A 27,467-nucleotide genomic window follows, 5' to 3' on the forward strand; every position below is an offset into this window, starting at 1 on the left:
TATTTTCCCTCTATCCCTTTTTTGTTTCGATTTTCTTTCGGGACTATTCTTTTCAAATCATTATGGTTTTGCATGCCGAGTATTGCATGCGCTGCACAATAGAGGACTGTCTATAAGCCAGAGAACAATCCTAGCACTTTCTTTTAGATATTTTTTTGCCAAGTACACGATAACGCTCTTCCACCCAGGAGGAAAAAGACTCTAATTTCACTGTTCTCTTTCTGTTTGTTTTTTTTTCACATTTATTTCTTTTTTCCCTTTGGTTTGTTGGTTATAATTCATCTACAGAAGCTTCGATCTCTGGCTCCATCTCCCTCGAGCACGCAGACGCATGCGTCGCCTCATCTAAGAGGTGCTAAACACCACGCCGACCGTCTCAAGAGCCCCGGAGGACCAGCGGTGCAGACGGGAGAGGACGGCTGCGCAGACGACAGGCCAGCGATGGGCAAACCGCTCTCAGAGTCATCGGGGAGACGCGGCGGTAGGCCGAGGGTTCGAGAGAAGACGTCGCACTCGCCGGCACACAGCAGTGACACTGAGCCACACACCAAAACCAAGAATCAGAAGAAGTAAGAACATTAACATTTATCATTTATTCAGATGTATGCATTACTGGTCAGAAGTTATACAGGAAGACTTCTCTTCTTCTCACCAAGGCTAATCCTAAGGGTTTTGATCTAAAATACATTAAAAATTGTGAAATATTATAAAAATTTAAACGGTTAGTTCACCCAAAAATGAAAATTAGCCTGTTATTTACTCACACTTAAGCCATCCTAGGTGTGTGACTTTCTTCGTGCATCCATAATAAAATGTGCCTCACACGTGTGAATAAAGGAGGCCTTTATTCACATGATAATAAAAGCCTCTGTAGAGATTCCATACGCTTTTGTAAGAAAAATATCCATATTTAAAATGTAATAAACACTTTTCTATCACTTCTGCTGACTGTGGTACGCGTAAGCCCTTCTGGTGGATGACGCAGGACGTCGGCGTTGCGTGATTATTGATGAACGCGGAGAGAGAACAAAACAAAATGCCGGTCATGTGTACGACAGTCAGCAGAAGTGAGAGAAAAGTGTTTATTTGGTTTGAAATATGGATATGAATTCGCTACAGGAGGCCTTTATTCACCTCCCGGAGCCGTGTGAGGCACATTTTATTATAACCCTTTGCATTAACAGTTTTTTTTAATGCGAATATACTGTATTTTAAAATGTAATTTATTTCTGTGATCAAAGCTGAATTTTCAGCATCATTGCTCCAGTCTTCAGCGTCTCATAATCCTTCAGAAATCATTCTAATATGCTGATTTGATATTGAGAAACTTATATAGACCATCATTCAAAAGTTTGAGGTGAGTATTTTTTTTTAAAGAAATTAATAGTTTTATTGAAAAGGATAGATTAAATTGATCAAAAGTGACAGTAAAGATGTTCATATTTATATTTCAAATAAATGCTGATCCTTTTTAACTTTCTATTCATCAAAGAATCCTAAAAACGTGTCACAGTTTCCACTAAAATATTAAGCAAAAACGTAATACTTAATGTTTTCAAAATTGAGAATAATAAGAACCATTATTAATAATTGATCACCAATAATAATTGATAATAGCTGAGCAGCAAATCAGTATATTAGAATTATTTCTGAAGGAGTAATGATGCTGAAAATTCAGCTTTTCATCACAGGAATAAATTACATTTTAAAATATATATTATAATAGATTTTTTTTTAACTACTAATAATATTTCACAATTTTAAAATGCAATTAATAATTATTTTATTATGTATGCCAAGGGCAAATTAAGCAAGCAGTGACAAATGCTAAGTTGACACTGAAGTCAGAGAAATCAGATACATATATTTCCATATCAGAAAGTTTCCCAGATCATAATGAAAAATGTCTGATTAAATGTGATTTTCCACATCCGGGATCACATTCAGCTTCAGCTTGAATGTAGCTGTTCAAAGATTTGCCAAAATATTTAACAAACAAAATCTGCTATCAAAAGTCAGAGATCTCAATACGAACTCAAACATTTTTCATGCTTCAAATTCATTTCATAACTCTGTACTCTTACTGTATGTCAATTTGAGTAAGTTTAAGAAAAACATCTACAGTAGATCCCTAAATAAACCAAAACTGAGATCTCTTTTAAGTCTCTTGATGATGAAAAGCAAGCATATCGAGCACCATTTCTCAAGCCTATCACTGTATTCTCACACAGAACGAAAGGATCTCATTCGTCTAAGCGGCACCATCGCGGACGCGGTCAGAATCGCCACCGGAGTTCCTCTGTGTCGCCGGGTCGGCACAAACACACGTCCAAAAAGAAGAAGAGCAAGAGTCACGGGACGGCCCGGCAGAGGAGCAGCTCCTGGAGCAGCGGGAGGTCGTCGTCACGAGCCCATTCTAGAGAACGCGGATCCAGCAAGAACAAATCACCACACGTCCGTCAGAACAACTCCAGGTACACACAAAGGGTTAATATTGTTTAGAAAAATAGATTTTTATAAAACAAACTCATTAATATTCATGGAGGAAGTGTGATTTTGCAAATTAGTATTTTTGTCTTGTTTTCCAGTACAAATATCTAAACATTCTCAAATCAAGATACATATATATATAATATATATATATATATCAGACACGAGAAAAATGCTTAAAACTAGAAAGATTTTAGTCAGTAGGATCAGAAAAGTAATCTTGTTTTCCCTTTGAATTAAGACCCCAATGGCGGATTTTTTTCTCATTTTACACATAAAATTGTTTAATTTTAATGATTTTTTTTAGAAAAGAAAAATGTTAAAAAATTATGTTTTTGTCTAAAATAAGAAACAATATCTGCCAAAGAGATCAGAAAAATTATTGTTTTCTCTTTTAATTTATTTTATTTTTTTCTGATCTCTTGTTTTACACAAAAAAACAAACAAACCAAAAAATTTGAAGACAAAAATGTTGAAAAGTAAATGAGTTTTTGTCAGAAATAAGAAAGAAAATGTGCCAATGAGCCAAGTGACACACTCATAAACCTCAATACATTTTATGCTTAAAACAAGAACAAAACAATCCCTGAAAAGCCCCTAAAATAAGTGAAAGCCAGATGCACCTCAAGCGATCTTCCTGCAGTCTCTGGCAAATAAATCCAGTCATCTGAGCAGACCGTTCTCAAATCCTCTCAGTCCCAGCATGCTTTGTGTCTGTCTGTCTGCAGGGAGAGAGACAGTCCTCATCACTCGGATGCAGAACGAGCTCGCCGCCGCTCGCGTAGCTATTCTCCCATCCGCAAGAGACGGAGAGACTCGCCCAGCTTTATGGAGGCTCGCAGGATCACCAGGTAAAGACATCTCACGCTGCCTCAGGAGTCTGTGGGCGTTTCTCCTTCTGTGTAAAGTGCAGTAATGGTTTTGTGTGGGAATGCATGGTCATTTCTTCATTTCCAGGCTGTTTTCAGGTCTGACTGCAGGTTGCCTCTGCTGGTAGATGTCATAACTGCACCATCTAGAGGCAAATGTTTCAAGCATATTTCAAGCAAATATTACATTTTACTACAGTAGATCAAAAGTTCCTAGCATGAAATGGATTTATATTTTCCCTGTCTGTTTTTTTTTTTGAAGGCCAGTCAGTGTTGTTGTTGGGTTTTTCTCCAGTAATTAGTCACATGACATTTACTGCTTTGGTGATTGGTGAAAATGAATAGACGCCTTGATCAGAACTCTTTCAGTCCCAATAAATCATTTACACCTGAATCAGTGCTATTTTAGTGTCATTAATACTATTAGAGTTTTTGTTAATATTTTGAATTAGATTATATTTTGATATTTTCTGTTTTCACGTTAATTTCAGTTAAAGTTTGATTAATTTTGTGTTTTTGTCATTTTTATTAGATTTTTATATATGTCTGTAGTGTTTATTATTTTATTTTATTTTATCTTGAAGAAGGCTTTAAAGCCGAAATTAATTATAATTAAAGGCTTTTTATTGTTACTACGAGTGCCTTGGAGTAATTCATCTTTATAGTTTTTATTAATTTTTATTTATTAGTTTATTTAGTTTTAGTTATTTAAGTTTTTTTATTTTAGTTAACATTCATTTTATTTCAAATAAAAAATATATGGTTTTAGTTTTAGTTTTAATTAATAATATTATGCAGTTTATTATAATGAAAGCATTTGTATAGGTATAACCCGTATAATCTATATCAACTCGAATAGGGGTTAAGAAATATGGAAATTTTCTCTTTAGTGTGTGTGTGTGTAATCCATAGCAAATAAATGTTACATCAGATCAGTTTTGCATATTTTTTATTTATATTTTGAATGTATGTTTGTTTTTATATTTTAGTTTAAGTTTTAGTCATTTTGTTATGTGCTTTTTAAATTTGTATTTGTTTCTTAAAAATATTTATATTTCGGTTTTAGTCATTTTAGTACTTTAACTTATTTTAGTTGCCACATTAGTTTATTTTAGTGCAACATTTCTAATTTACGTTTTCACTATTTTCTTTTCATTAATATCAGCTTTATTTCAATTACTGAAAAAGTTAAAAGATGTTTTCTATTTTATTTCCATTAACAGGCAAATTAAAGAAACACTGACACCTACAGGCCAGTCTGTGTACTGCATGATTTCTGCACTCATTCTTCAAGTGTTTTCACCAATAGCTACTCATTTTAGCACTAGAGCAAAAAACAGCTGGCTTTGACTTATAGTGCAAAAGTCTGATTTTGATTTTCCTAACACAAAACTCTTTTCATATATTATCAGCATAAGAATTGGAGTGAAAAGGCATGTCCTCACTTTGCTTTAATCACAATTTTTAGGTTTTCAGTATGGACTGTGTACTGGAATGAACGTTCATAAGCATTATAAAATTATTTTTCTGTACTCGTGCAAATTATGAAACATCTTCAAATGATTTCCCTCTGCTCTGATTGGTCAGGATTTGAACTTATTCTGTCCTATGTCAAGGTTTCCTCGACGACCTCACACCGGAATGATGCTAAACTGCAGGCATGGTTACCATGGTAACTGTTGCCATGCATCAGGACCCCCTGGTTTCCTCCTGAAGCAGCTCTCGGCGTCTCAAGAGTACAACTATATCTGTGTCTCTTTAGCTTCTGTCTCACTCCCTTTCTCTCTGCTTTTGTCGTTCTCACCACTAAATGAGTTCTCTTCACAGATTAACACTAACGATCCCACACAGTTCACTGACACAGAGATACTGAGAGCCAGAATGCACTGCGATGAGCTCAGTGAAAACATCCATCCAATGCGGCTTTCAGAGATAAATGTTGACTGAAAATATACTTCACTGTTTACTGAATAACACTGAGAAACAGTGATACTCACTTGAAGCATACAGGGGAATAGATTCACTGTTGATTTACAGATTTTGACTCAAATAAGCACGATTTCAGTCTAACTATGTATCTTATTCTTAGATTGAACTACTTTATCAATGTTTACTTAGAATAATATTTATAATCAGCTTTTTCCCCCTGAGCTTTTAGAAGTGCGTTCTGGCTGTTGTGAAAAAGAAGAACACTTCAGCATACTTTAAAAATGATTATTATTATTATTATTATGAAAATAATATACTTGAGTATGAACTGAGTGTAATTTTTTGGATACTTAATTATGTGTTATTTACAATTGAATTAAAATATATTAGAGTTTCAATTTATATTAAAAGCAATAAGTTGAGCTTAATATTGTTTTTGAGCCATTTAAGTAGGACTTGAGTACATCTTTATATGTAATTTCATAATTACTTCTATTGTCTTTAAAATATGGTTAAATAGTACTGCCGAATGAACTGACAAGATTAATATAGAAATTATTATATTATAACTTTATATTATAAAATTAACTTTAATTATAAAAGTGATACAAATGAACTCTAATATTATAAAAATATATATGTATTATATTATAAAAATAAGATAAAAAATAAAATAAAATAAATATGGTTAAAGTTTACTGCTGTGTAGATTAAGATTAATTAAAAGAAATTATATTATAACTTCAATATTATACAAATTTAATTTAATTTAAAAAATCATAAAATCAACTTTCTTTTCTAAAAACATTATTATAATTAATATATTATTTCATATATAAATATATATATATATATATATATATATATATATATTTATATTATTATAAAAATAAGATATTAAAAATGAGTACAAATCTGAATAAAATAAATACAAATTTGATCAAAATAAGTAAGTAAACAAATAACCAATAAATATAACACTACATTACAGTAATGAGTAGAAAAACAATATTATGTAACTTAATAGAAACTAAATATTTTAGACAAGAATTTTTGGTGAACTGAAATATACTTTAATAACATTTCTATTGAAACTTGTATTTAAATATATTTATAAATTACACAGTTGTAATGATAAACTTGCAATTTAGTACATGTAAAATATATTAACTTCAAATGTTATGTCAAATAACACACTACAGTTAAAATTATAATCAAGTACTTTACACGTGTTTTAGTATCTTAGTCAACACATCAAAATAAGTGTACTTCTATAAAGCTTCTTTGACTGAAGATTATTAAAACAACATGATGTAAAAGTGTTCTTAAGTGTCTTAATAACCTGGAGTGATCTATGAAGCCTTAGAACACTGCTAACTACAGTAGTGGGGTACGGCACAGATCAGAGTCAGATCTCTCTCGGTGCTCACAAACTAACAGCCGCTCACTGCAAACACTGAACGCTACTGGAGTGTGAATGTGTGTCTAACGTACTATAAGAACTGATGTTTCTCTTTGAAGACAGAGCCCATGTGTGTATTTACAGTCTGTTTACATGATGATGATGCGGTTAACACTCACTAACCAAAGCTCAGCCTTTTCCAGACATTTTCTCTTACAGAAACTAATCATCATTGCAGCATACTGGCACTTCCACCGCTTTGACCACAACAGTGTTTTGTTGATATATGTTAAGGCTGAAACCTGCTGTTGATGGTCAATGGTTCTGAATGGTTTCTAGCTGGTCCAATAAGCTGGTCTAGATCAGGGGTTGTCACACTGGGGCCTGGGAGACGTCTCGGGAAGTATAATGAAAAAAAATTTAAAAATAAAGAAATTATAAAAATTTAATTTAAAAAAATCAGATTAAAATAAATAAATACAAAATAGACATGTAAATAATTAAAAATTATTATAATGTAAAAATAAATATGGAATTAAAATAAAATTAAAAATAAATAAAAATCATTCAAATAAATAACAATTTCTTTAAATAATGTAAGTAAATAAACAAGTTAATAAATAAATTTTACTTAAAAACAGTGTACAAAATGTAAAAATAAATATATTATAAAATACAATTTACGTTAAAAAAATATATTTTGAATTTGATTAAATTAAAAAATTAAAATAGAAAATTTGAATAAGTATATAAATTAGAAAAAAAAAATGTTTGATTGAAATAAATAAAAATGTGTTTAAAATGAGTAAATAAAAGAATAAATAAATAAATATACTGAAAAACAGTGTACAAAATGTAAAAATAAATAAATAATAAAATTCAGATTAAAATATTTAAATATCAGATTTAAAAAATTAAATAAAAAAGTGTCCTGTGCGAGCCTCCTACACCCCTTTTTGGTGTAGGCCGTGGCTTGCAACCAGAAGACCAGTCACTGTTGTTGTAGCACTACCCACTCAGTAAGTTTGGATAACACTGGGAAATCGTAACCGTTCCACTTGAAACAGGAACGCTGCGGAAGCCCCATCCTTCCCGAAGGACCACACATATGGACAACTGTTTAGGTGCATATGGAAGATTTAGAGATGGTTTTAACCCTTTTGGGAAATGGCAGAGAAGTCTGTCGGGGAAACTCAGGCTTGAAGCTATACAGTGGAAAATACACATATGGGATCCACTCAGGTCACTACATATGGCACCCAGCCCTCTACCGGTTCTCACCGGTTCTCGAGTGAGGGCCTGGCATCAGATGCTCCGCCATGTCTTGCTGCCGAGGGGATGGAGGAGCTCGACAGGGCCTACAGTACAGGCACTCTGGAGTAGTTTAGCAAGCTGGCACTAAACCAGGGCCTCTCAGTGCTTCTACCCGTTTGAGGTGAGAACACAGGAGGATACCGGCTCAACACGAAGGCTATAGAATCTAGCGAACATGTTGGGGATCGCCCAGCCCACAGCCTCTGAAACAAACAAAGATCTGATCTGAGGTCCTGAAGCTTTGTGTCCGGACCACATACCATCTTAAGGCGCGGACGGGGCAGAGCAAAGCTAGGGCAGGGACTGCGTCCTCCGGGGGCAGCGCTTGCAGGTTGGTTCATTACTTGATCCCTGAAGGAGTAGTAGGAACCTTGGGCACATAGCCGGGCCGGGTCCTCAGGGTTACCTGGGATTCAGCTGGCCCAAACTCTAGGCACAATTCGTCGACCGAAAATGTGTGCAGGTCCCCTACACTCTTGATGGAGGCCAGTGCTACCAGGAGAAGAGTTTTTATTGAAAAAACTTTAGCTTGACTGAATGCAAAGGCTTAAATGGGCCCTGCTGTAGTGCTCTGAGCACCAGAGTCATGTCCCAAGAGGGTATACGAGGAGGATTCAACCTTCTCACCCCCTAAGAAACCTGATGACCAGGTCATGCTTCCCTACCAACTTCCCCTCCGCGGGGTCGTGATAAGCAGAAATTTCAGCGACATAAACTTAAGGGTGGAGGGAGACAGCCATCATTCCAGCCCTTGCTACAGAAAGGAAAGCACGACTCTGATCGGGCATCTCCGGGGGTCTTCCCGGTGAGAAGAACACCACTCGACGAACAGGTTCCACTTCAAGGCGTAAGCGTGTCTCGTAGACGGTGCTCACGCCCAAGTGATGGTTTCCACTACCTCTTGGGGTAGGTCACCTAGAATCTCCGCGTCCCATCCAGGGACCACACATGGAGTTTACAGAGGTCTGGCTGCGGGGGTGCCACAGGGTGCTCCGTTATTAGGGTTAGGGTTAGTCCTAACCCTGATGGACTTGCAGTAATGCCGTAGGCATGGTTTTCCCTGCCAGGTAGAGGCAGTATTAGGACACAACTGCATTGCTACCAACCGCTCCACCGGGGGACCCCAGTACACACCCTAGCTGCACCACATCGAGGGTGGTGAAGGAGGAGGAGCTGGCAGGTTGGTTTCTGGCAGTAAAAGGTGCCGTCCACAATCTGGTAAGCTCTTCATGCACCTCCGGGAAGAATGGCTCCAGGGCGGGGCAGGACATCCGATTGTCAGGAGGAGCACCGTAGGATACTGCTGGTATACCCCTTGTAGAGGGCCCAGCATGTTCTTTTGGCAGCTCAACTGGTTACGGAGTGCAAGAGGAATGTTGGTTCCCTGAGGCTTGGTTCCCTGGAGGGTTTGCCATTACTGTTACCCTCACACCGCCCATGCTACTGCCTGAAGTATCCCCCACCTGACTGCCGCAAGGATGAGAACTAGATCAAGGTAGAGGCAACAGAACTCTGCCTCTTTTGAGGTAATGGAGCTTGGCCCGCAACTCCGAGATGGTCATATTCCCGCTATGAGAACATGACTCATCCACAAACGCCACCTCAGTGTGCTTAATGCCCAGACACACGAGGCAGCGATCGTGACTATCACCAAGCACCAGGTAACGACTGCATCCAGAAACGCATGGGTGGAACGACATCTATACCAAGACGCAACATCGTCTTTACAAAGACGCAACGTCAAGTTGTTACAGACACATCGTTTTAAAAAGACGTGCCACGCGTGAATGCTCTTTTAGGGAAAAAGGCTCTTTTAGCGTGCTGAAGCGCACAGGGGAGATGACCGCCTGCAACACAAACAGGGGGTATTGCAGCCTGATGTGTGAAACCCACTCAACACGGGAAACGACCACCACTGTAGCGCCGTTCCACCAACAGGAAGAAGCTCCCTTAGAGCGTGCTGAACTCGTCTCGTTCACAACCGAAGCTTGGTAAGAGCAGAACAATTGACACCGCTTGGTTCAAAAGCGAAAAGCTGAGTATGCGTTGCCCCTGCTGCCTATTTATACTCGCGCTGCGATCAGCAGCAGCTGGATGCAATCATCGCATGCCAATGTGCATTGGCTTGTTTCGTTTACACAGTAGATTGGTCTTTCTAGCGAGATCCCCAATTCGTCGTTCATCAACGGGACGTCAAGAGTGACAGACTGAAAGGGAACTAAATATTTTCCAAATAACATTTTAGACATATATATAGTTTTAATTTTTCACAGTATAAGTTGGTTCTTTATATAAGATTGTATATATATAAATTGATTGCTAAATCATCTTGGTCAGGCTAGTTAGCGGTATTAGACCACCTTGGACCATCAAGAAACAAGCTAACATGTAAGAAAATTTGAGTAAATTTACTAAAGTGACCATAGTTACTACCAAAATACCTGTAACGACACTCAAAAAAACACGTTTTGTTTCATATCTTCTTTGTAATGAAATATTAACTATGGTCGTTTTTATACAAAGTGATGGCACAGCACATATTTTATGTTATCGAGTGGTCAAAGTGGTATTAAAGTGCTTATAAATTATAATTTTTTTTATTCTATTACATGTCTGTATTATATGATCTCTCTCTGCCATCTTTTCCGCAGCGCACGGAAGCGTCCCATCCCGTACTATCGGCCGAGCCCGTCCTCTTCCAGCTCGGCCAGCAGCTACAGCAGCTCCAGTCGCAGTCGCAGCCGCAGCCGCAGCTACTACAGCTACAGCAGTTACAGCAGCTACAGCCACAGTCGCAGCCCGAGCCCCGCGCACAGTTACTACAGCCAAAGCAGCTACGACAGCCCCGGATTCTGAGACCCAGTGAAGGTACGGAGGAGACGAAACAAACATCGCAGCCACGCAGGATGCCGCAGGATCTGTGTTGGAGGAAACACTATATAACGTGCAGATGTAGTGCAGCGGGTATCAGGGTTTCCGGAGGGTTACCTGACAGGACGCTCCATACATACATGTTAGCATGCAAAAACTGAATAGAAATGATAAGATATGTTAAAGGTGAAGTGGGTAATTGCACTGCAAAAAATGATTTTTTTACTTAGTATTTCTGTCTTGTATTACAGTACAAATGTATATCCAGTACAAACATTATTAAATCAAAATACAATTACTTGAGGGTAAAATGAACAAAATGCAAAATGTTTTATGAAAAAGATTGTCAAATTGTTAAAAACCAGAAAACATATCTGCCATTAGGGTCTGAAAAAAAACTAAGAAAACAAGACTTATATCTTACTTCATTTTGCTTCTTAAAATTAAATTTGCTAAAATTAAATCCATTTAATTTAAAAATATTTACACATTTATACTGAAAAATAAGACAAAAATACTGATTAAGAAAATCATTTTTTGCTGTTTATTTGTTTATTTTATTTATTTATTTATTTTTTTGGTATGTCTGACTCAAACTTGGCTATATTTATTATATTTAATATATTTAATATTATATTTAAGACAAAACATGCTTATTTTATGACCTCATGATGCAGAAATCACACCCTTCACCTTTAACATAGGCTTTGTTCAGTCAGAAAGCAAAAATCATTATTAATTTTATTTTTATTTCTTAATTTATTTATTTATTTATTGGTGTATCTGACTCAAATCCACTCTGTCCAATTTTTTATACTTTAAACAACATTTAAAAAAAAGCGTAATATCAGATTTTTCCATCCTTTCCTTCCACAAAGGAAGGAACTTTCCTTCCACAGTGACTTTTAAAATAATTTTTAAAAAGACGTTATATCAGTATGGTAAATTATGTAGATACACCAGATATAATGCATAAACTACACTGTCTGATCAAACACGTCTGATGAGAAATGACATGCAGACTTGAAGAGTGGATTTGAGTGTTCAGTGTGAACAAAAGCATTTTAGTAAGTTAATTGGGAAATAACTGCAAACAATATATTTGACGTTACACAATAAAACACGGGCAGTCTGTACAGATTAAAATCAGCCGCTCATTTTACTCACCAAGAGTTGCTGACTAACGTCAAATACTGTAAGATGCTGACACACACACACACACTTATGATGCTGTCAGCATTCAATGTTACAAATAGATCCAGTGTCTCTATTTAAAGACTAAAAGGCCTGAAGAACAAAGATGAGATGAGCACTTTTTCCTGAAATTCTTCCACGCTGCAAAAATAACCAAAAAACTGGGTTAACAATGAGAGACTAATGTGATGGAGTCTAAAACGTTCTCCAAATCAAGAGACTTTATTCCTACAGTGAAGATTCAGACTCAACTTGATGAATGAAAGCAAGAACAAATGATTCGGTTTTACTGTAGCTTATGATTTGGGTGAATCTCATAAAGAAATGTCCACATCGTAAAGAAATACACACACACACACACACACATTAATAGTACTTATACAATGTTTTATTTAGGCTACTGACAGTTTGGTGGTTTGATAATCTTTAATTATTTATTATTGAATTATGTTTAAAAAGATTTTAAAAATACATGCTTTGTTTACTTTTATTATGCAAATTGAATTTGTCTTTTTTCCTATTTTTAAATAATTTATTTATTTATTGATGATTGGATGGTTTAAATGTATATAATAATACAAATAAAAAACAAAAATCTTTTTTATGCAATTTTTTTTTTTTTTTTTTTTTTTGACTGACAGTTTTTGTGAGATTCACCCAATTAGTATTTTAAAAAAACTCATGTTTTTTCAAGAAGTTGTATTATAATGATTGTATTTCAGGATGTTTCAGTTTGAATATTTACGCTGCAAGTTTTGGCTGTAAACTATGCACTGTATATTCCAAGTTCTATAGCGGATTATATAAAGGCTTTGTATGTGGAAAAGCTTGGCATGATGCAGAGGAGAGGCTGCGTTTCTGGGTGTCAGTCCTTTACTCTCCGATCTCTTTGGAAAATCCATATCTGATGCACCTATAATGCCATTCCATTTTGGAGATGTGATATTTCTTATTATATACAGTATTCCACTTCTATTTTGGCTGTGTTTAGTGCATATAAATAGAGCTTTGTGTTATATAGACACCATGTACAGTTCTGATCTCTGCTGTTTTTAAACTCGCGTCTCTAGTGTAGGTGCACTTTCCTGAAACCAGGCTGCAAAAATATACACGCACACGTCTTTTTCAGCATATTTATTCTATTTATTCAGTGACTTATTCATGTGATGCTATTTATTTATTATTTGTTGTATATTTTTTTGTTATTTATGAATTTTTGGCTCTGAGAAACTGTTTTTATAAGGACTTTTCTGTTCGCAAAGTACTTTGGAAACACATTTTGGATCATTTGCAATGACAAGCTTCTGCGTTCTTTAAAGTCAACATGAAATCAGAATTGATTCAATTTACTTTCTTAATGCCTCTGGTCGTATATGATTCATGAAAAAATGGTCTTTATTATTTTTCATCTCTGAAACAACTTCAAAAATACATTTTACCTCTCAAGCATCTGCCAACTTCATCGTCCAATTAATTCCTGATGCATTTTCTATCTTGCATTTTTCTATAATTCAAAAAGTTGGTGCAGTCTGAAGTATGTTGTGTTTTGAGAATAAAATGAGCTTCATGTTGACCTTAAATGCAGAACCAAAATGAATTGTTGTGAAATGATTTTTTTCCAGCAGAAGACAGATTGTTGTTTTATGAGTTTGCATTTTGCAAATATTTATTATGATTTATTGTACTATTTATTCTCTCATCATGGAGACTGAACTGGCCTTTATCAGTGATTTCTTTTTCTTTCTCAATCTTTCTGTGAGTTCTGGAAAGAGCTAATAAAGGAGCCGGATGACAGTGAACTTTAACCTCGTGATGCAGGAATCGGCCTCAGTCTTCCTTTTTCAGTGTTATATGATTTTACAGACACTCATGTGAGTTGACATGGCTCTCACTTCCCAGCTGTATAAAGTCAGTAGATTTAGTGACCAGTCCTAATTAAACACATAATAAAAGTATCTACAAATGGACCATCTTTTCATGTGCTGTTCTTGATTTTGAATTTCCCTTTGTTTCTTGTCAGGGTTATTATCATAAACTACAACTATTAAAATATTTTTGTTGAAATAAAATAGATGAAAAACTTGAAATTTAATATGTTGCCTTGCCAACTATCTAACTTGAAGCACTAAAATTACTAACTGGAAATAAAAACTAAAATTAAAAATAAATGAATCCTAATTAGTAATATTGAAAATAATAAATAAATAAAATGGCAAAAGCTCAAAACAAAATGACTTAAGAAATCATCTTAAAATGAAAACTGAAAATATAAAAATAAAAGCTAATTCAAAACATTAATGAAAGCTTTAATAGTGAATAAAAAAATGAAATAAATTAATCCAAAATAGTAATATTAAAAAGAATAAAACTGATAAAAGCTCATAACAAAATGACAAAAAAAAAGCTTGAAATGAAAACTGATGATAAACAAATAAACGTGAATTAAAAATATTAATAAAAACTATAATAATGTATAAATAAATAGAATTGAAATAAAACTAAATTAATCTTAAATATTAATATTTTAAAAAGAACAAAAAGCAACAAATAAAACAAAAATGGAAAATATAAAAATAAAAGCTAATTCAAAACATTATTCAAAACTATAATAGATTATCAGTCAATCAGTAAAACTAAAACTGAAATAAAACTAAATTAATCTTAAATAGTAATATATTTAAAGAAAGAGAGAAACAAAAAAAACAATAAAAATGACAAAAGCAAAAAACTAAAAAATAATAATGTATAAATAACACGTTTCTAGAGCTTAGAATGGAGTACTAGCACATGGCATATTGTACAGTGTTGATTTTTATAGGGCATGCTGCAGAATTTGCAGTCATAATATGGCAGTATGCTTTTTGGAGTGTCTTCAGCACTAGATGGCGTTACTGATGCTGTAGAAGATGCTCATGTCGTCTGGATTTGCGTCTGGAAGTTTCCTGCTCCTTCACAAACTCCAGCCGATCACCTGAGAAAACGGAGCAGTTGTATTTTTAGTCCGGTGGCGCACAGCAAAACCAGCAGCTCAAATGACTTGTCTAGCCATTTCTACTGCCTTCCATTAGTTTCTTCCAGAATTTTATTTACTGAACATTTCAAACTCCATAAAAGCTAAAAAGCTTTTTTTTAACTTTTTTTTTTTTATCAGTTTGTAAGTTTGGATGAAAGTGTGTAAATGAATTCATTTTAGTGCAAATTTGCGTTCTTTTTATACTAGTAACTATTTTTTAGTTCAATTCAATTTTTCAATTCAAGTTTATTTGTATAGCGCTTTTTACGATACAATCGTTGCAAAGCAGCTTTACAGGAAATTAATTTCTACTATATATATGCATACACATACGCACACATGCACATATATATATATATATACACACATATACACATACACACAGAAGAAACCCAATATATTTAAGTTATGACAGACTTAACTTGGTAATTATGTATGTTGTCTGAGGGTTGGCATCCTCCGTGGTCCTCTGAGGTGTTGCCATCATCTCTTCTCAGGTGTTTGGTCATCTCAGATCTTTTTAAGGGTTGGATCCAGACTGACGCTTCAGTAATTCCTAGTTACCGCAGAATCAGAGAAACAGATAGAGACGTAATTAGCGTAGCTGCTGTTCTATTCAAGCAAAAATGATTTGTTCAACCCAATCTAAAGAATTATAATGTACATTTGATCAGATATAAATGCAGTACAAGTTTATAAGATGCATTATGTGAATGCTTGGCTAAAGAGATGTGTGTTTAATCTAGATTTAAACAGAGACTGTGTCTGAACCCTGAACGTTATCAGGAAGGCTATTCCAGAGTTTGGGTGCCAAATGTGAAAAAGCTCTACCTCCTTTAGTGGACTTTGCTATCCTAGGTACTACCAAGAGTCCAGAGTTTTGCGACCTTAGGGAGTGTGATGGATTGTAGCGTGGTAGAAGACTAGTTAGGTACGCAGGAGATAAACCATTTAGTGCCTTATTGGCAAGTAATAATATTTTGTAATTGATCCGGAACTTAATAGGTAGCCAGTGCAGAGACTGTAAAATTGGGGTAATATGATCATATTTTCTTGACCTGGTAAGGACTTTAGTCTTGATATCTTTATAAATAGCTGCAGATATTGTATAGTCAGTCCACCTTCATTATGTTTTCATAGTACTTCAGTCTGAAACCATCTGTACAATCGATGTACTTACATTAATTCATTTGACAGACACTTTCATCCAAAGTGACTTACATTGCATTAGAGGTTTATGTTTAATAGTCTAGTTCATGCATTTGCTGGGAATCGAACCCGTGACCCTGACGTGTTTGACCTCCAGGAATGCATTTCTTGCGTGGCGTCGATGCAGGAATTAAAGCATGTGTTCATGCAGTCAGGAGATTTACAGTCTTGAGTTTAATGCAGAAGTCAAACTGCTAACACACTATTTGAGGGTTTAATTAAACATCTGAGTGCTGCTTTACAGATACACATGCACCATTACTCTATATTTCATTGTAATATGTGACCCTGGAGCACAAAACCAGTCTTAAGTCGCTGGGGTATATTTGTAGCAATAGCCAAAAATACATTGAATGGGTCAAAATTATAGATTTTTCTTTTATGCCAAAAATCATTAGGATATTAAGTAAAGATCATGTTCCATGAAGATATTTAGTAAATTTCTTACCATAAGTGTATCAAAACTTAATTTTTGATTAGTAATATGCATTGCTAGGAACTTCATTTGGACAAATTTAAAGGCGTTTTTCTGAATATTTTGATTTTTTTTGCTCCCTCGGATTCCAGATTTTCAAATAGTTGTATCTCAGCCAAATATTGTCCGATCATAACAAACCATACATCAATGGAAAGATTATTTATTCAGATTTTAGATGATGTACAAATCTGAATTTCAAAAAATTGACACTTAAGACTGGTTTTGTTGTCCAGGGTCACGTATAAGATATTTATATGAATTAGTGAATCAGTGTTATTTTAGTATAATTGATATACCTTTATAGTTGTTGTTAATATTTTGGTTTTCACTTTTAGTAATTTTGTGGTTTTGTCACTTTTTTTTTTAAGTCTATATAGTTTTTTAAAATTTAATTTCTATTGATCAAGTTTTATTTATTTTTTAGTTTTACTAATTTCATTTGGCAACTAGCTGAAATAAAATAACTTTAAGCTTTTTTTATTTCAGTTAACATTTATTTTGTTTCAAGAAACAAATGTTTATGGTTTTATGTTTTAATTAACAATAATAGCCAAGCTTCCGAGACTTCCTCAGAAGTAGAAATGACTCATAAAAGAAGTAATTTTTCTAGCTTTTCTACATTTGTTTGATTTTTACAGTCTATGTTTCCCTGTTTGTCTTCAGTGTTATTTTATTTTATACCATTATAGTTTTCATTAATATTTTAATTTAGTTTTTATTTTTATATTTTAATTTTAATTAAAGTTTTAATAATTTTTTGTAGGTTTTTATCATTTCTAGCTTTTTTATGTTTTAAAGGGTTATGTATAATTTTATTTATTAATATTAATGAACATTATTATTATTATTCTTACTATTATTATTTCAGTCTTTCTACTTTAAATTGTGCCTGTAATTCAGTGCGTTCATTAATGTTTCTTAGTAATGATTTGTGAAGTTTACTAGATAATTCTCAGTAAATCCTACGCTAACTGTTTTCCAGTGTGACCCTGTTTGTCTGTATTTTGTGTTCCGTGTGTTTGCAGCTTCACTGAATTCCTCCTGTGAATTAGCGCATGTGTGTTTGGTCACCTGTTGTATCGTTGGGTTATCAGAAGGCTCGGTTTCTGCTGACTCGCTCTGACCTCCAGATTCCTCCGCTCCTGTGTCAGGGCAAGAGAATGTGTTTGTGAGAGAGGTTCAGCCATCCAGGAAAGGAACGGAGCCGGCTTTGGGAAGGCCTTTGCCTTGGATTCCACTCTCATGCGAGGCCGTCCGTGAATAGACATTCTAGTCACTTCTATAAATATCTGGATGGGAGGGGGTGTTGCATTAGTGTGGAAAGGGGAGTGTCGGTTAAGAACGTTCTTATAAATCTCAGCACTCCCAAACAGGACACAGCACTTGCCAGAAAACTTTCAGAGCAAGAACAAACTTCAGCCATGGCCGAGAGACGCATTCCCTTCACCTTCATGCACGGCCCATCCTGGGACCCTTTCCGTGACTGGTACCAGGGCAGCCGGCTCTTCGATCAGACCTTCGGGATGCCACACTTCTCCGAGGAGATGCCCACCTTTCCCAGCACACACTGGCCCGGATACATTCGGCCCTTTGGATTTCCGGAAATGGCCTCTTTAATGCAGAGCCCAGTGGCTCAGATGCCCATGTCGCCCTCCGCCACCATGATGCCCCCAAACTTCAGCCGGGCCCTGTCCCGACAGATGAGCTCGGGAATGTCTGAGATAAAGCAGACGCCAGACGCCTGGAAGATCAGCCTGGATGTCAATCACTTCGCCCCGGAGGAGCTGACGGTGAAGACCAAGGATGGGGTGGTGGAGATCACCGGTGAGCACTTTGCTTCATAATTTCATCCTTTAGCCCAAGTAGAGCGTCTCATAAAGTATTTGGACACTAAAGTCGCTCTTAAAAATGTCTGAATGTCATTGCATTAGATTCCAGAGCATAAAAGCAAATGTTGTTTATTGTAAAGAAATAGGCTTCTCCGTGTGACGTGCTAAAACAACAGATGCCGGTATTGTGTTGATTATTTAGTTAATGTGATTCTTTACACTTCATATTGAACATCCACTAAAAATCACCAAAACACCAGCTGATTCAAACACAATGAGTCTTTAAACATGATGCAGAAAAGTGAACTTAGTGAAGGGAAAAGATCTTCTTGATACAATGAATAGTAGTCCAAAGTTTTGTGTGTCCAGATGCTATAGCATATAAAAACTACTATAAAAGTTCATATTTCACTTTCAGGAAGGAAAGCAGAGTTGATTTGTTTAGTTGTTTTGCAAGGGAAATGTCCAGGAAGTATAGAAGCCCCTTTCTGCTACATAAGAAAAACAAAACTCTTTTGATAAATCATAATTCTGACATAAAACTTGATATGAATAATCTAAATTATTATGATAAAATCAATGACAAACGAAGTCAAAGTTACAAGATAAAACTCATAATTATGACAAACCTTTTATGTCATACTTACGACTTAGTATGTCATGTCAGAAGTTTTTATGTAATATTTTTTGTCATGATTTAATATCTCATAATGTTGATCAATCAACTTTCAAAATTATGACTTTGTATCTCATATCATTTTGTCATAATTGAGTTTGTATCACAAAATTATGACTTTTGACTTTTTTGTCAATTATGACTTTACTTAGAAAATATAATTTCTATAATTTAAACTTTTTTGTCATAAATGAGTTTTACCTCATAATTATGACTTAGTAGGTCATAATCTCAACTTTTTGCCTCCTAATTTTGGCCTGTGGTCATTTTGACTTTAATTTTTTTAGAATTTACTTGCCGTCTCATAATTTTGACATTTTGTCATAATTGTGACTTTTTATCTCATCATTATGATGTACCAAAGCATGTGTTTTTTTCTTTTTTTTCTTTTTGTGGAAGAAATGGGCTTCCCTGAGGAAGAGAGGTGGTCGAATGTGAAGAAAACAAAAGGCTGCTGAATAACATGCATTGCTGGGAGAACTTTTATCTTCTGTAGGGTGGGAGCTGATTTTCCTGGGAAATTCCTGAGATATTACATAAGCAGAGCACAATGCAGTTAAACAGCATGTGCAGAATGCAGAGGCCAGAGCTTGCAGACTCAAGTTCTCATCCTTGTGTCATCCAAGTACAAACCTTTTTCAATGTAACATCATCTTTTTTTGCAGTCTTACATTTTTACTTTTATTTCATTTGGAAATGCATCAGATTTCAGAAGTGAAATGGGGAGCGTTTCATGTTGAGCTTGTGAAGTAATACACACTGGAATCCTCTCATATCTCATCCGTCACCGTGACCGTCTGTCAGATGGCGAGGGTCGTGTTGTCTAAACAAACAGAGCTGGTGCTGGGTTACGCGGCCGGGTGTCAGCCAGAGTTTAGGGCTTTGAGGAACAGTCGCGAGGTCAAACGCACAATGTTGTGTTACGCTTTCAAGAGAAGGAGCAGATACTCGTCGCCAAACTGAGGAAACTTAAACATGACACATTAGAGGCAAAGCTCAGTCAGCATGTGGTTCCTAATTGTCTCAATCAACTACAGTCAACACTACATCAGAAACGTAACACAGATCTACAAATATAATCAGATTTGTACATTTTCTGAATAATGTGAATGGTGATTGGTTGCCAAGTTGTTGCTATCCAGTTGCTAATGAGATCTTATAGTGGTTTCTTATAAATAAAAATAGACACAACTGAAACAGCTGATATACAGCAAGAGTATGTGGACAGCAGCTTAGATCATTTGAACCCGGGAGATGCTGATGAGAAATGTTCATTTGCTCTCCAGTCTTTGCTGTTGTGAAGATATTTCATGTGTCTATGATCTGCGTGCAGGCAAACATGAGGAGCGGAAGGATGAACATGGCTTTGTGTCCAGATGTTTCACCAGGAAATACACGTAAGTACTACACACTTGATAGAGAGGATCAAGAGTCACAGTGTCCCGAGAATACTAAGAGGGTGGGACATGTTTGAGAGAATGGCTCATGACAGTGATTCATGCATCACATTGCATAATATTTCACATCTGTTTTTGAAAGAGCTGAAACTCTCTGTGGACATGTGCTCATATTTTGTGTTAATTTCTCTCGAGTTTCAATGCTTTAAAAAGAAAAAATTCACATTAACTGCAAAATTTGTGTGTGTGTGTGGCAGATACTTCTATGAAAAAAGTGCACTAAAATTGGTATAGAGACAATTTTCACTCAGCAATTGCTGGTAAATGTCACAAGTAAGGAAATGGTAAATGCGGGTTAACAGGTTAAATGACTGTAATAAAGGCTTTATTTCTGAATATCCTCATGGTGGAGTTGGGAATAAACATCTTCAGGCAGTCTGGATTATCTGATGTTTATCTCTTTGATCACAATTCAATTATATATAACCTAAATAAAACTGAAATAATATATCCAGGTATGCATTCATTACAAGAGATGACAGATACTTTAATGACAAAATTAGGTTTAGAAACAAATTTCACTCAGAAATTGCTAGTAAATTTTGCAATTACAGCAGAACAGCAAGTAAAACATATTATTAAATGTGACATTTTAAAGTGGAAAAACTGGAATAGTATTTTCTTTTAAAACATACTCCAATAGTTTTTGTTTCATTTTAGTGTAGTAGTTTTTGACCTAAAGAAATATATAGTACACATATAATATAAAATATCCTCAAGTCTAGATGAGTCAAATACATTTAAAACTTGATGTGATGCCTTTTTTCTGGAGCTGTGATTTCCTGAATGTCAGGTGATTGTCTTGTGTTGCAGTCTGCCCTCTGGTGTCGACTCTGAGAAGATCACCTCCTCTCTGTCTCCTGAGGGCATCCTGACCATTGAAGCTCTGCTGCCCAAACCTGCCATCCAGGGCACTGAAATCAACATCCCTGTCAACACAGGCAGCGCAGTGACTGCCAGCAGTACAAAGAAACCCTGAGCACTACAACACACACACACACACACACACACAGGCAGATCACTGTGGTACCTTGAGTTTGTTTTCTTCAGCATGAACGCAAATGTTCCATATTAATGTCTTGATACTTCTATTCTTTGCAAACTGCAGGTAGGAGAGGAGGAATTGTCATATTGCATTCCCATCTCATTTTGTACATCACTTTTTTCCCTCATTGTCTCTTCTTTTTATCATCGTCCTCTCTTCTACTTGTAGTAAATCATAACGACTGTGTACGCACCAATCTCTAAAAAAACATGCTCATATTTTACCCCTAAATCAAAAAGATTGATATCAAATTATATGTTGCAATGAAACATTTTACCCCATTATTGAAATATGTATTATTTGCATATTAAATAACATAATAAAATATTATTGTGCATATAGATCCTGGTAGCATTTGTTTATATACATTTTTTTTTTTTATATTGTCTGGAGGGATTGATTTTATTCTATGTGAATGAGATGATTTTGCACTACAGTAATGTAAGAATTTAAAAAAAAATTTACAATGCAAATGGTCCTAAAATATGGATTGTATTTAAGAAAAAAACTTTTTTTGAATTATGGTGAATTATGTCCATGACATTTCTTCAGGAGCTTCACAAAACTGCAGTTTTACCATATGCTGGCAAAATGTTGGTTTTTATAATATGTATTCATCAAAATGTATACGTTTCTCTGCCTGAAACTTTTTTTTTCCTGCTATATCACCTTGTCCATGTTAGCTATTAGTTAATGTTGACAAGTAAATACTGTGGCTTTTTAGTCATCTGTTTTAGGCTACAACATTGTAGCTTTTTTAAATCCAATCTAACTCTTTTCTCATATGAAGCTGAAGAAACTGAAAATGAAGGATAGCCTGTTTCCTTTTGAAATGAAAAGATCATACAAATAGATTCCACCAGACATCGCCATGCTGTTTAACTGCAACAACACAGTTTCCTCACATCAGTCGTCTCGGCAGGGAGTGTCTTCAGATTGGTCTCTTTGGGTTTTGTGAGGCATTGCATAATGTTTTAAATGACTGTAATAAAGGCTTTATTTCTGAATATCCTCATGGTGGAGTTGGGAATAAACATCTTCAGGCAGTCTGGATTATCTGATGTTTATCTCTTTGATCACAATTATTTATTATTATATGTTGCTACATTTTTACCATATTTAAATCAGTTTAAAGAATTACACAAATCCTGACTGTACTTGCTAAGTCATCTCTCTCACACAACAGGGAACTATTTAGTCACATCTTTCATGAATTTAAACATGAAATCAATATGGTTATTGACTGTAACTGTAAGAGGTGCCTTAAAATAGCAGTGATGGGACAGAAACTGGTAGAAACCCCTTTAATAAGTAATGCACATTGTTTGAAATGTTTTATGCATAATGCATTTCATGCATGCATAAGCTTCATCTACTGAAGTAGCATCTTTCATGTTCACTGCACACAGTTTTCATCATTGTCAGGAAAATCCTCGTGTTAATATTACCCTTGCACTTCTGTGGTGAACAAATTACAGACATTTTTAACCCTGTACGGTGCTTTAGGAGATAATGCAGATCTAAAGGAAACTGCACTGATGAACTGTATTGATTCTGACAGCTCTGAACAAAGATTGCCTAAGTACATGAGCCAACAGACCACTGAAAGTGCAATGTGCTGTTATCATTATGTAATTTTAGATTTACCAACTGTCATGCATTTCATGTTCATTTTGTATATTAAAATGATGACACACAAAACAAAAATGTACAGTATACATAAAAATTGGTGTATCTTAATTAATTTTAGGAATGTAAGTTGATGTTAAAATACTTATATTCTAGCTTTATATGCAGAAGCAACTGTGACCTATTCTTTGTGTAATGTAAAAATATTCCTAGTGGCCTGACATGAGATTGAAGGAAATTGTTTGTCCAACTAACTCCAGATGGGTGAAGTGTCCAAGAAACCAAAACCAAAGTCATTATTTGCTCTGTTTGACTGCACTGTTCTTCTGAAAAGCTTTACCTCTTTCCCATCTATTGCATCCATTCATTCCTTATTTTGCCAGCTGTCCTTTTCTGAGCCTTGTGTAGTGAAGTGAGCCGAGGGTTTGATTGGAGGAACCACAGATCCATGCGCATGCACACCGTCAGAAGCGCAGAAGTAGGCCAGCTCTCCTAAGACTCTGTCTCACTAACTCTCATTTCAATAATATTGATATGACTGCCAAATTGTTATAAAAGCAATATAGGGTGCAATTGATCTATTATATTAAATACAGAGAGAGCACCGTGAACTGGCCAAAACAGAACATTTAAAAGGACTGAGTGCAAGATCTGATTAAACTCTAACCCTTATGGATTAACAACTGGCAATATTTCAGCATTTGCCCATTTGAGAGATGCTTTATGGAAACGACGCACTAAGGAACCTAGAAACAATAGGCCTATTTCAACATGGTACATCAAGTTGGTTCTGTGTAGATTAGCAAATACAGGACTTGACTTCAGAACATGTTTCAAGATTTGTCTAAAGTTCTAATAATTACATGAAAAGTATGAATTCTCCAGCATATGTTTAGGATTTTCTTGGTTTAAAAAAAATGGTTGAAAGAATTTAATTCTTTCACATTATGTCATTTTATTCTACAACAAACTCAGAATTTTTTTTTAATCGCACAAGAGACAGAAGAGAAGCTATTGCCCATGAGACTGTATTTTGGCATAAATTGCTGAATCTATTTGCAATGGATGTTTCTGCCATGTAGCCTATAAAAAAACTTAGCCTAAACGTAGCAACTTCAAATTTTGCGTTCAAGGTACATGAGATGTATCATTTATATAGTAGCCTAGTGCAAAATGTAAAAGTCTTTTTTTTTCTTAAAAAAAAAAAAAAAAAAGGTTAACCGCGAATACATTATATACTGTACATCCACAAAACATTTGCATTACACAAAAACATTGTTTTTTTTTCCCCAACCGCGTGGCAACTATGATCCTATTGGATGGCGCGTTCGCCTCTGCGCCATTTTGATTGGTCCTTCAAATTGTGTCTAGAGCTGTGGGCATAGACATATAAAATATTTAAATAAATATGTATTATGTCTATGGCTGTGGGTATGAGATTTCTCAGAAATATAAAATTCCATATTCTTGATGTAGGTCGCATCATTAATTCATTCCCTGTCCCTGAGGTCGTTTTGAATGTGTTCTTTGGGGATACAGCACTCTGAAATCGATGATAAGTTATAAAACACTGAGTTCGTCAGGTGGGATTCATTGGGTTTAAGCCTCTGTGATTTCCCGAAGCCTCTGTGATGAGACGTTTAACACGACTGGATACAGCGCCGTTTTTCCGCTTTAGGATCTCCATTAAAGATTCGACAGCATAAATAAATTAAACAAATATTATGAACTATTAGATGAACTAGTGTGCAAGTCACTCGTTTTATAAAGAAGAACTGTATTACATAAAATATTTATTGTATGATTTGTAAGATTTTAAGTTAGCTTCCCCGACCTACTTATAAATCGGACATTACATGCCACTTGGAGAATGACTGATGTGTCAAAGTTTTTAAATACAAATAATGCTTAATTAGAGTGAAGCATTTGAATAATTCGGTTGAATGAATGATTCAATGACTCGTCGTTTTTGAAAGAATCAGTTTTGAATAAATCCTTCATAAATTTAAAGTTTTTAATGAATTTAAAGGTGATTTACACTATTTTACACTATCGGTATTGATAGTACTAGTACTTCTGTAACATACAAAAAATGATTAGGAATTTAGATAAAATTATTATGGATTGAAACAGAGATACCCTCCAATATCCTCATTTCAGAAATAGTCGAATCTCACAAAATCAAAAGAAAAGAAATAAATAATTGCATAAAGAAAATGGTGAAATTGTTTTCAGGCGCAAGCAGGGACAGTAGTAATTGATCATTAGCTGCAACTTTTTGTTATTTAGTAATGATTTTATTCCTCAGTCACTAATTACCTTGAATAAAGTGTGCAAGGAATTGTTTTGTAAGTGAATGGTCTATGCAAAAAGATCATATTATCATTTGTAATGGGGTTTGGAAGAAAGCGATCAGCATCCTCATGCTACTGGCAGGACTCGCTGGCCTTGCTTCTTTTGTTCGTAATCATTGATTTCCCATTCTCTGTCTTTGCCTGATGGTATAATGTTCACACAAACTCATCAACCCCTCACCGAATCAATATTTGCTTGTGTTGTAGGATTTAGTTCAACGTGCTTACGCCTGCCCTACTGGCTCCATCTTACTCAGGCAGATTGCCTACTTGACTTTGGACTGGAGTTGGTGGTGTATACAGCTCTCCAGGAGCACAAGGGCACCGTTTCATTAGTATTTGTCTATGAAACACTGGTACTTTGTTGCAGTATAATGCGTTATGTATTTACGTAAATACTGGTGATTTTTGCCTTTCAGTGATGTTCTCGCAAATGCATTGATTAAATGTCACAGTTTAAAAAAGAAAGCATTTAATTGGTGTACCATCCATATTGATGCTTTTTATAAAGTAGGTAAGTCTCATCAGTACAGAAGACCTTGTTATAGTTATAGAGCTAAGGGTAAGGTTACATGACAACAATGTACTACAAATCGTACTACGTAATGTTTTTCCTTTGCGTTTTTTGAAAAGTTTTGAGTACAGATGACACGATCCCAGTTCCTACAGATCCTCAAATACTACTAAAAACCCTGTATTATGCATGCCAGGCCAGTAGCTGGCGATGTCACGTTGTAAATAAATTAGCGCATGCCTATACACTGAACACGAAATACGCATGCGTGTAACATCACTGTTTTCACTAATTCACATTTTTATAATTTACACACAGTTGCTAATGATGTTGTTTCCAACAATGTGCACTTTTTCAATAGTTTGCATTTTTGGGCCCCCAACACACCATTGTTTTGTTAATAAACGATCAAAACGCATAAAAAGTGTTTTGTTTCTAGTTGAAAATGGCGTCGTATGAACGCTTCCTTGGATAGAGTCATAGCTGTCATTAGCACGCATAATGAATATTAATAAGGGGTTGAATATTTCTGGAAATGTTCCGGAAGTTTCCAAAACTCTTTCAGCCCCTTTGCAATCCTATTAATATTACAAAAGTGATTATCTCACTCTCTATACCCATCTTATCAATACCTTTGGAAAAGATTAAGCTATACTTCATTCAAAAATGAAAATTCTGTAATTGTTTTCAAAAGATATTTTAAAGATTGTAGATAAACAAATGGTTGTTGGCACCATTGACTTCTCTAGTGTGGAAAAAAACAAACATACTATGGAAGTCAATGGGGACCAGAAACTTCAAAATATCCTCTTTTGTGTTCAGCAAAAGAAAGAAATTCATACTGTTTTGCAAGAACTCGATGGTGAGGAATCATGACTGAATTTTCATTTTTGGGTGAACTATGCCTTTAAAGAAAATCAGCTTCACCCGAGTGAACTTTAAACTAAAGCAGAGCTGTTGGCACTAACTGTGTGGCAGATGCTAGCATTAAGCAAAGCATTAGCAGAGACAGCCTTCAGCCATCTAGGAGATGGCACGGGATGGCACCGAATGGGAGGGGGAAACAGGAGCTCAAACAGTGTTGTTCAGTATTATCTGACTACTAGACTAACCACTGTGCCATTGGATGTGCACTTATTAATAATAGCACATCAAGTTTTTCTGATCATGTCAACAGGAAACGACACTGAAATG

The 27,467-nt window shown here is 35.3% G+C and overlaps 2 protein-coding genes across 3 annotated transcripts in view; both read left to right on the top strand.

Annotated features, from left to right (window-relative positions):
• The window catches only part of srrm3 (serine/arginine repetitive matrix 3), a 92,874-nt gene extending 78,838 nt beyond the window's left edge, over positions 1 to 14,036 (top strand). Inside the window, exons 11-14 of one of the 2 annotated variants that reach the window (XM_058776501.1) lie at positions 289 to 569; positions 2,232 to 2,474; positions 3,219 to 3,341; positions 10,656 to 14,036. In XM_058776501.1, coding sequence (XP_058632484.1) covers positions 289 to 569; positions 2,232 to 2,474; positions 3,219 to 3,341; positions 10,656 to 10,860 — 852 coding nt within the window. In that variant the 3' untranslated portion in view covers positions 10,861 to 14,036. The remainder of the gene's footprint in view (positions 1 to 288; positions 570 to 2,231; positions 2,475 to 3,218; positions 3,342 to 10,655) is intronic. The other variant, XM_058776502.1, reaches the window with a different exon arrangement.
• A 4,094-nt stretch (positions 14,037 to 18,130) lies between these two features.
• On the top strand, positions 18,131 to 22,822 carry hspb1 (heat shock protein, alpha-crystallin-related, 1). Its single transcript, XM_058777529.1, has 3 exons — positions 18,131 to 18,593; positions 20,608 to 20,671; positions 21,545 to 22,822. Exons 1-3 carry the CDS (start codon positions 18,191 to 18,193, stop codon positions 21,708 to 21,710), a joined length of 633 nt encoding a protein of 210 aa, XP_058633512.1. The 5' UTR covers positions 18,131 to 18,190; the 3' UTR covers positions 21,711 to 22,822.
• Positions 22,823 to 27,467: the final 4,645 nt, after the last annotated feature.

The sequence above is a fragment of the Onychostoma macrolepis genome, chromosome 05, assembly GCF_012432095.1.
Source record: "Onychostoma macrolepis isolate SWU-2019 chromosome 05, ASM1243209v1, whole genome shotgun sequence".
NCBI lineage: Eukaryota > Metazoa > Chordata > Actinopteri > Cypriniformes > Cyprinidae > Onychostoma > Onychostoma macrolepis.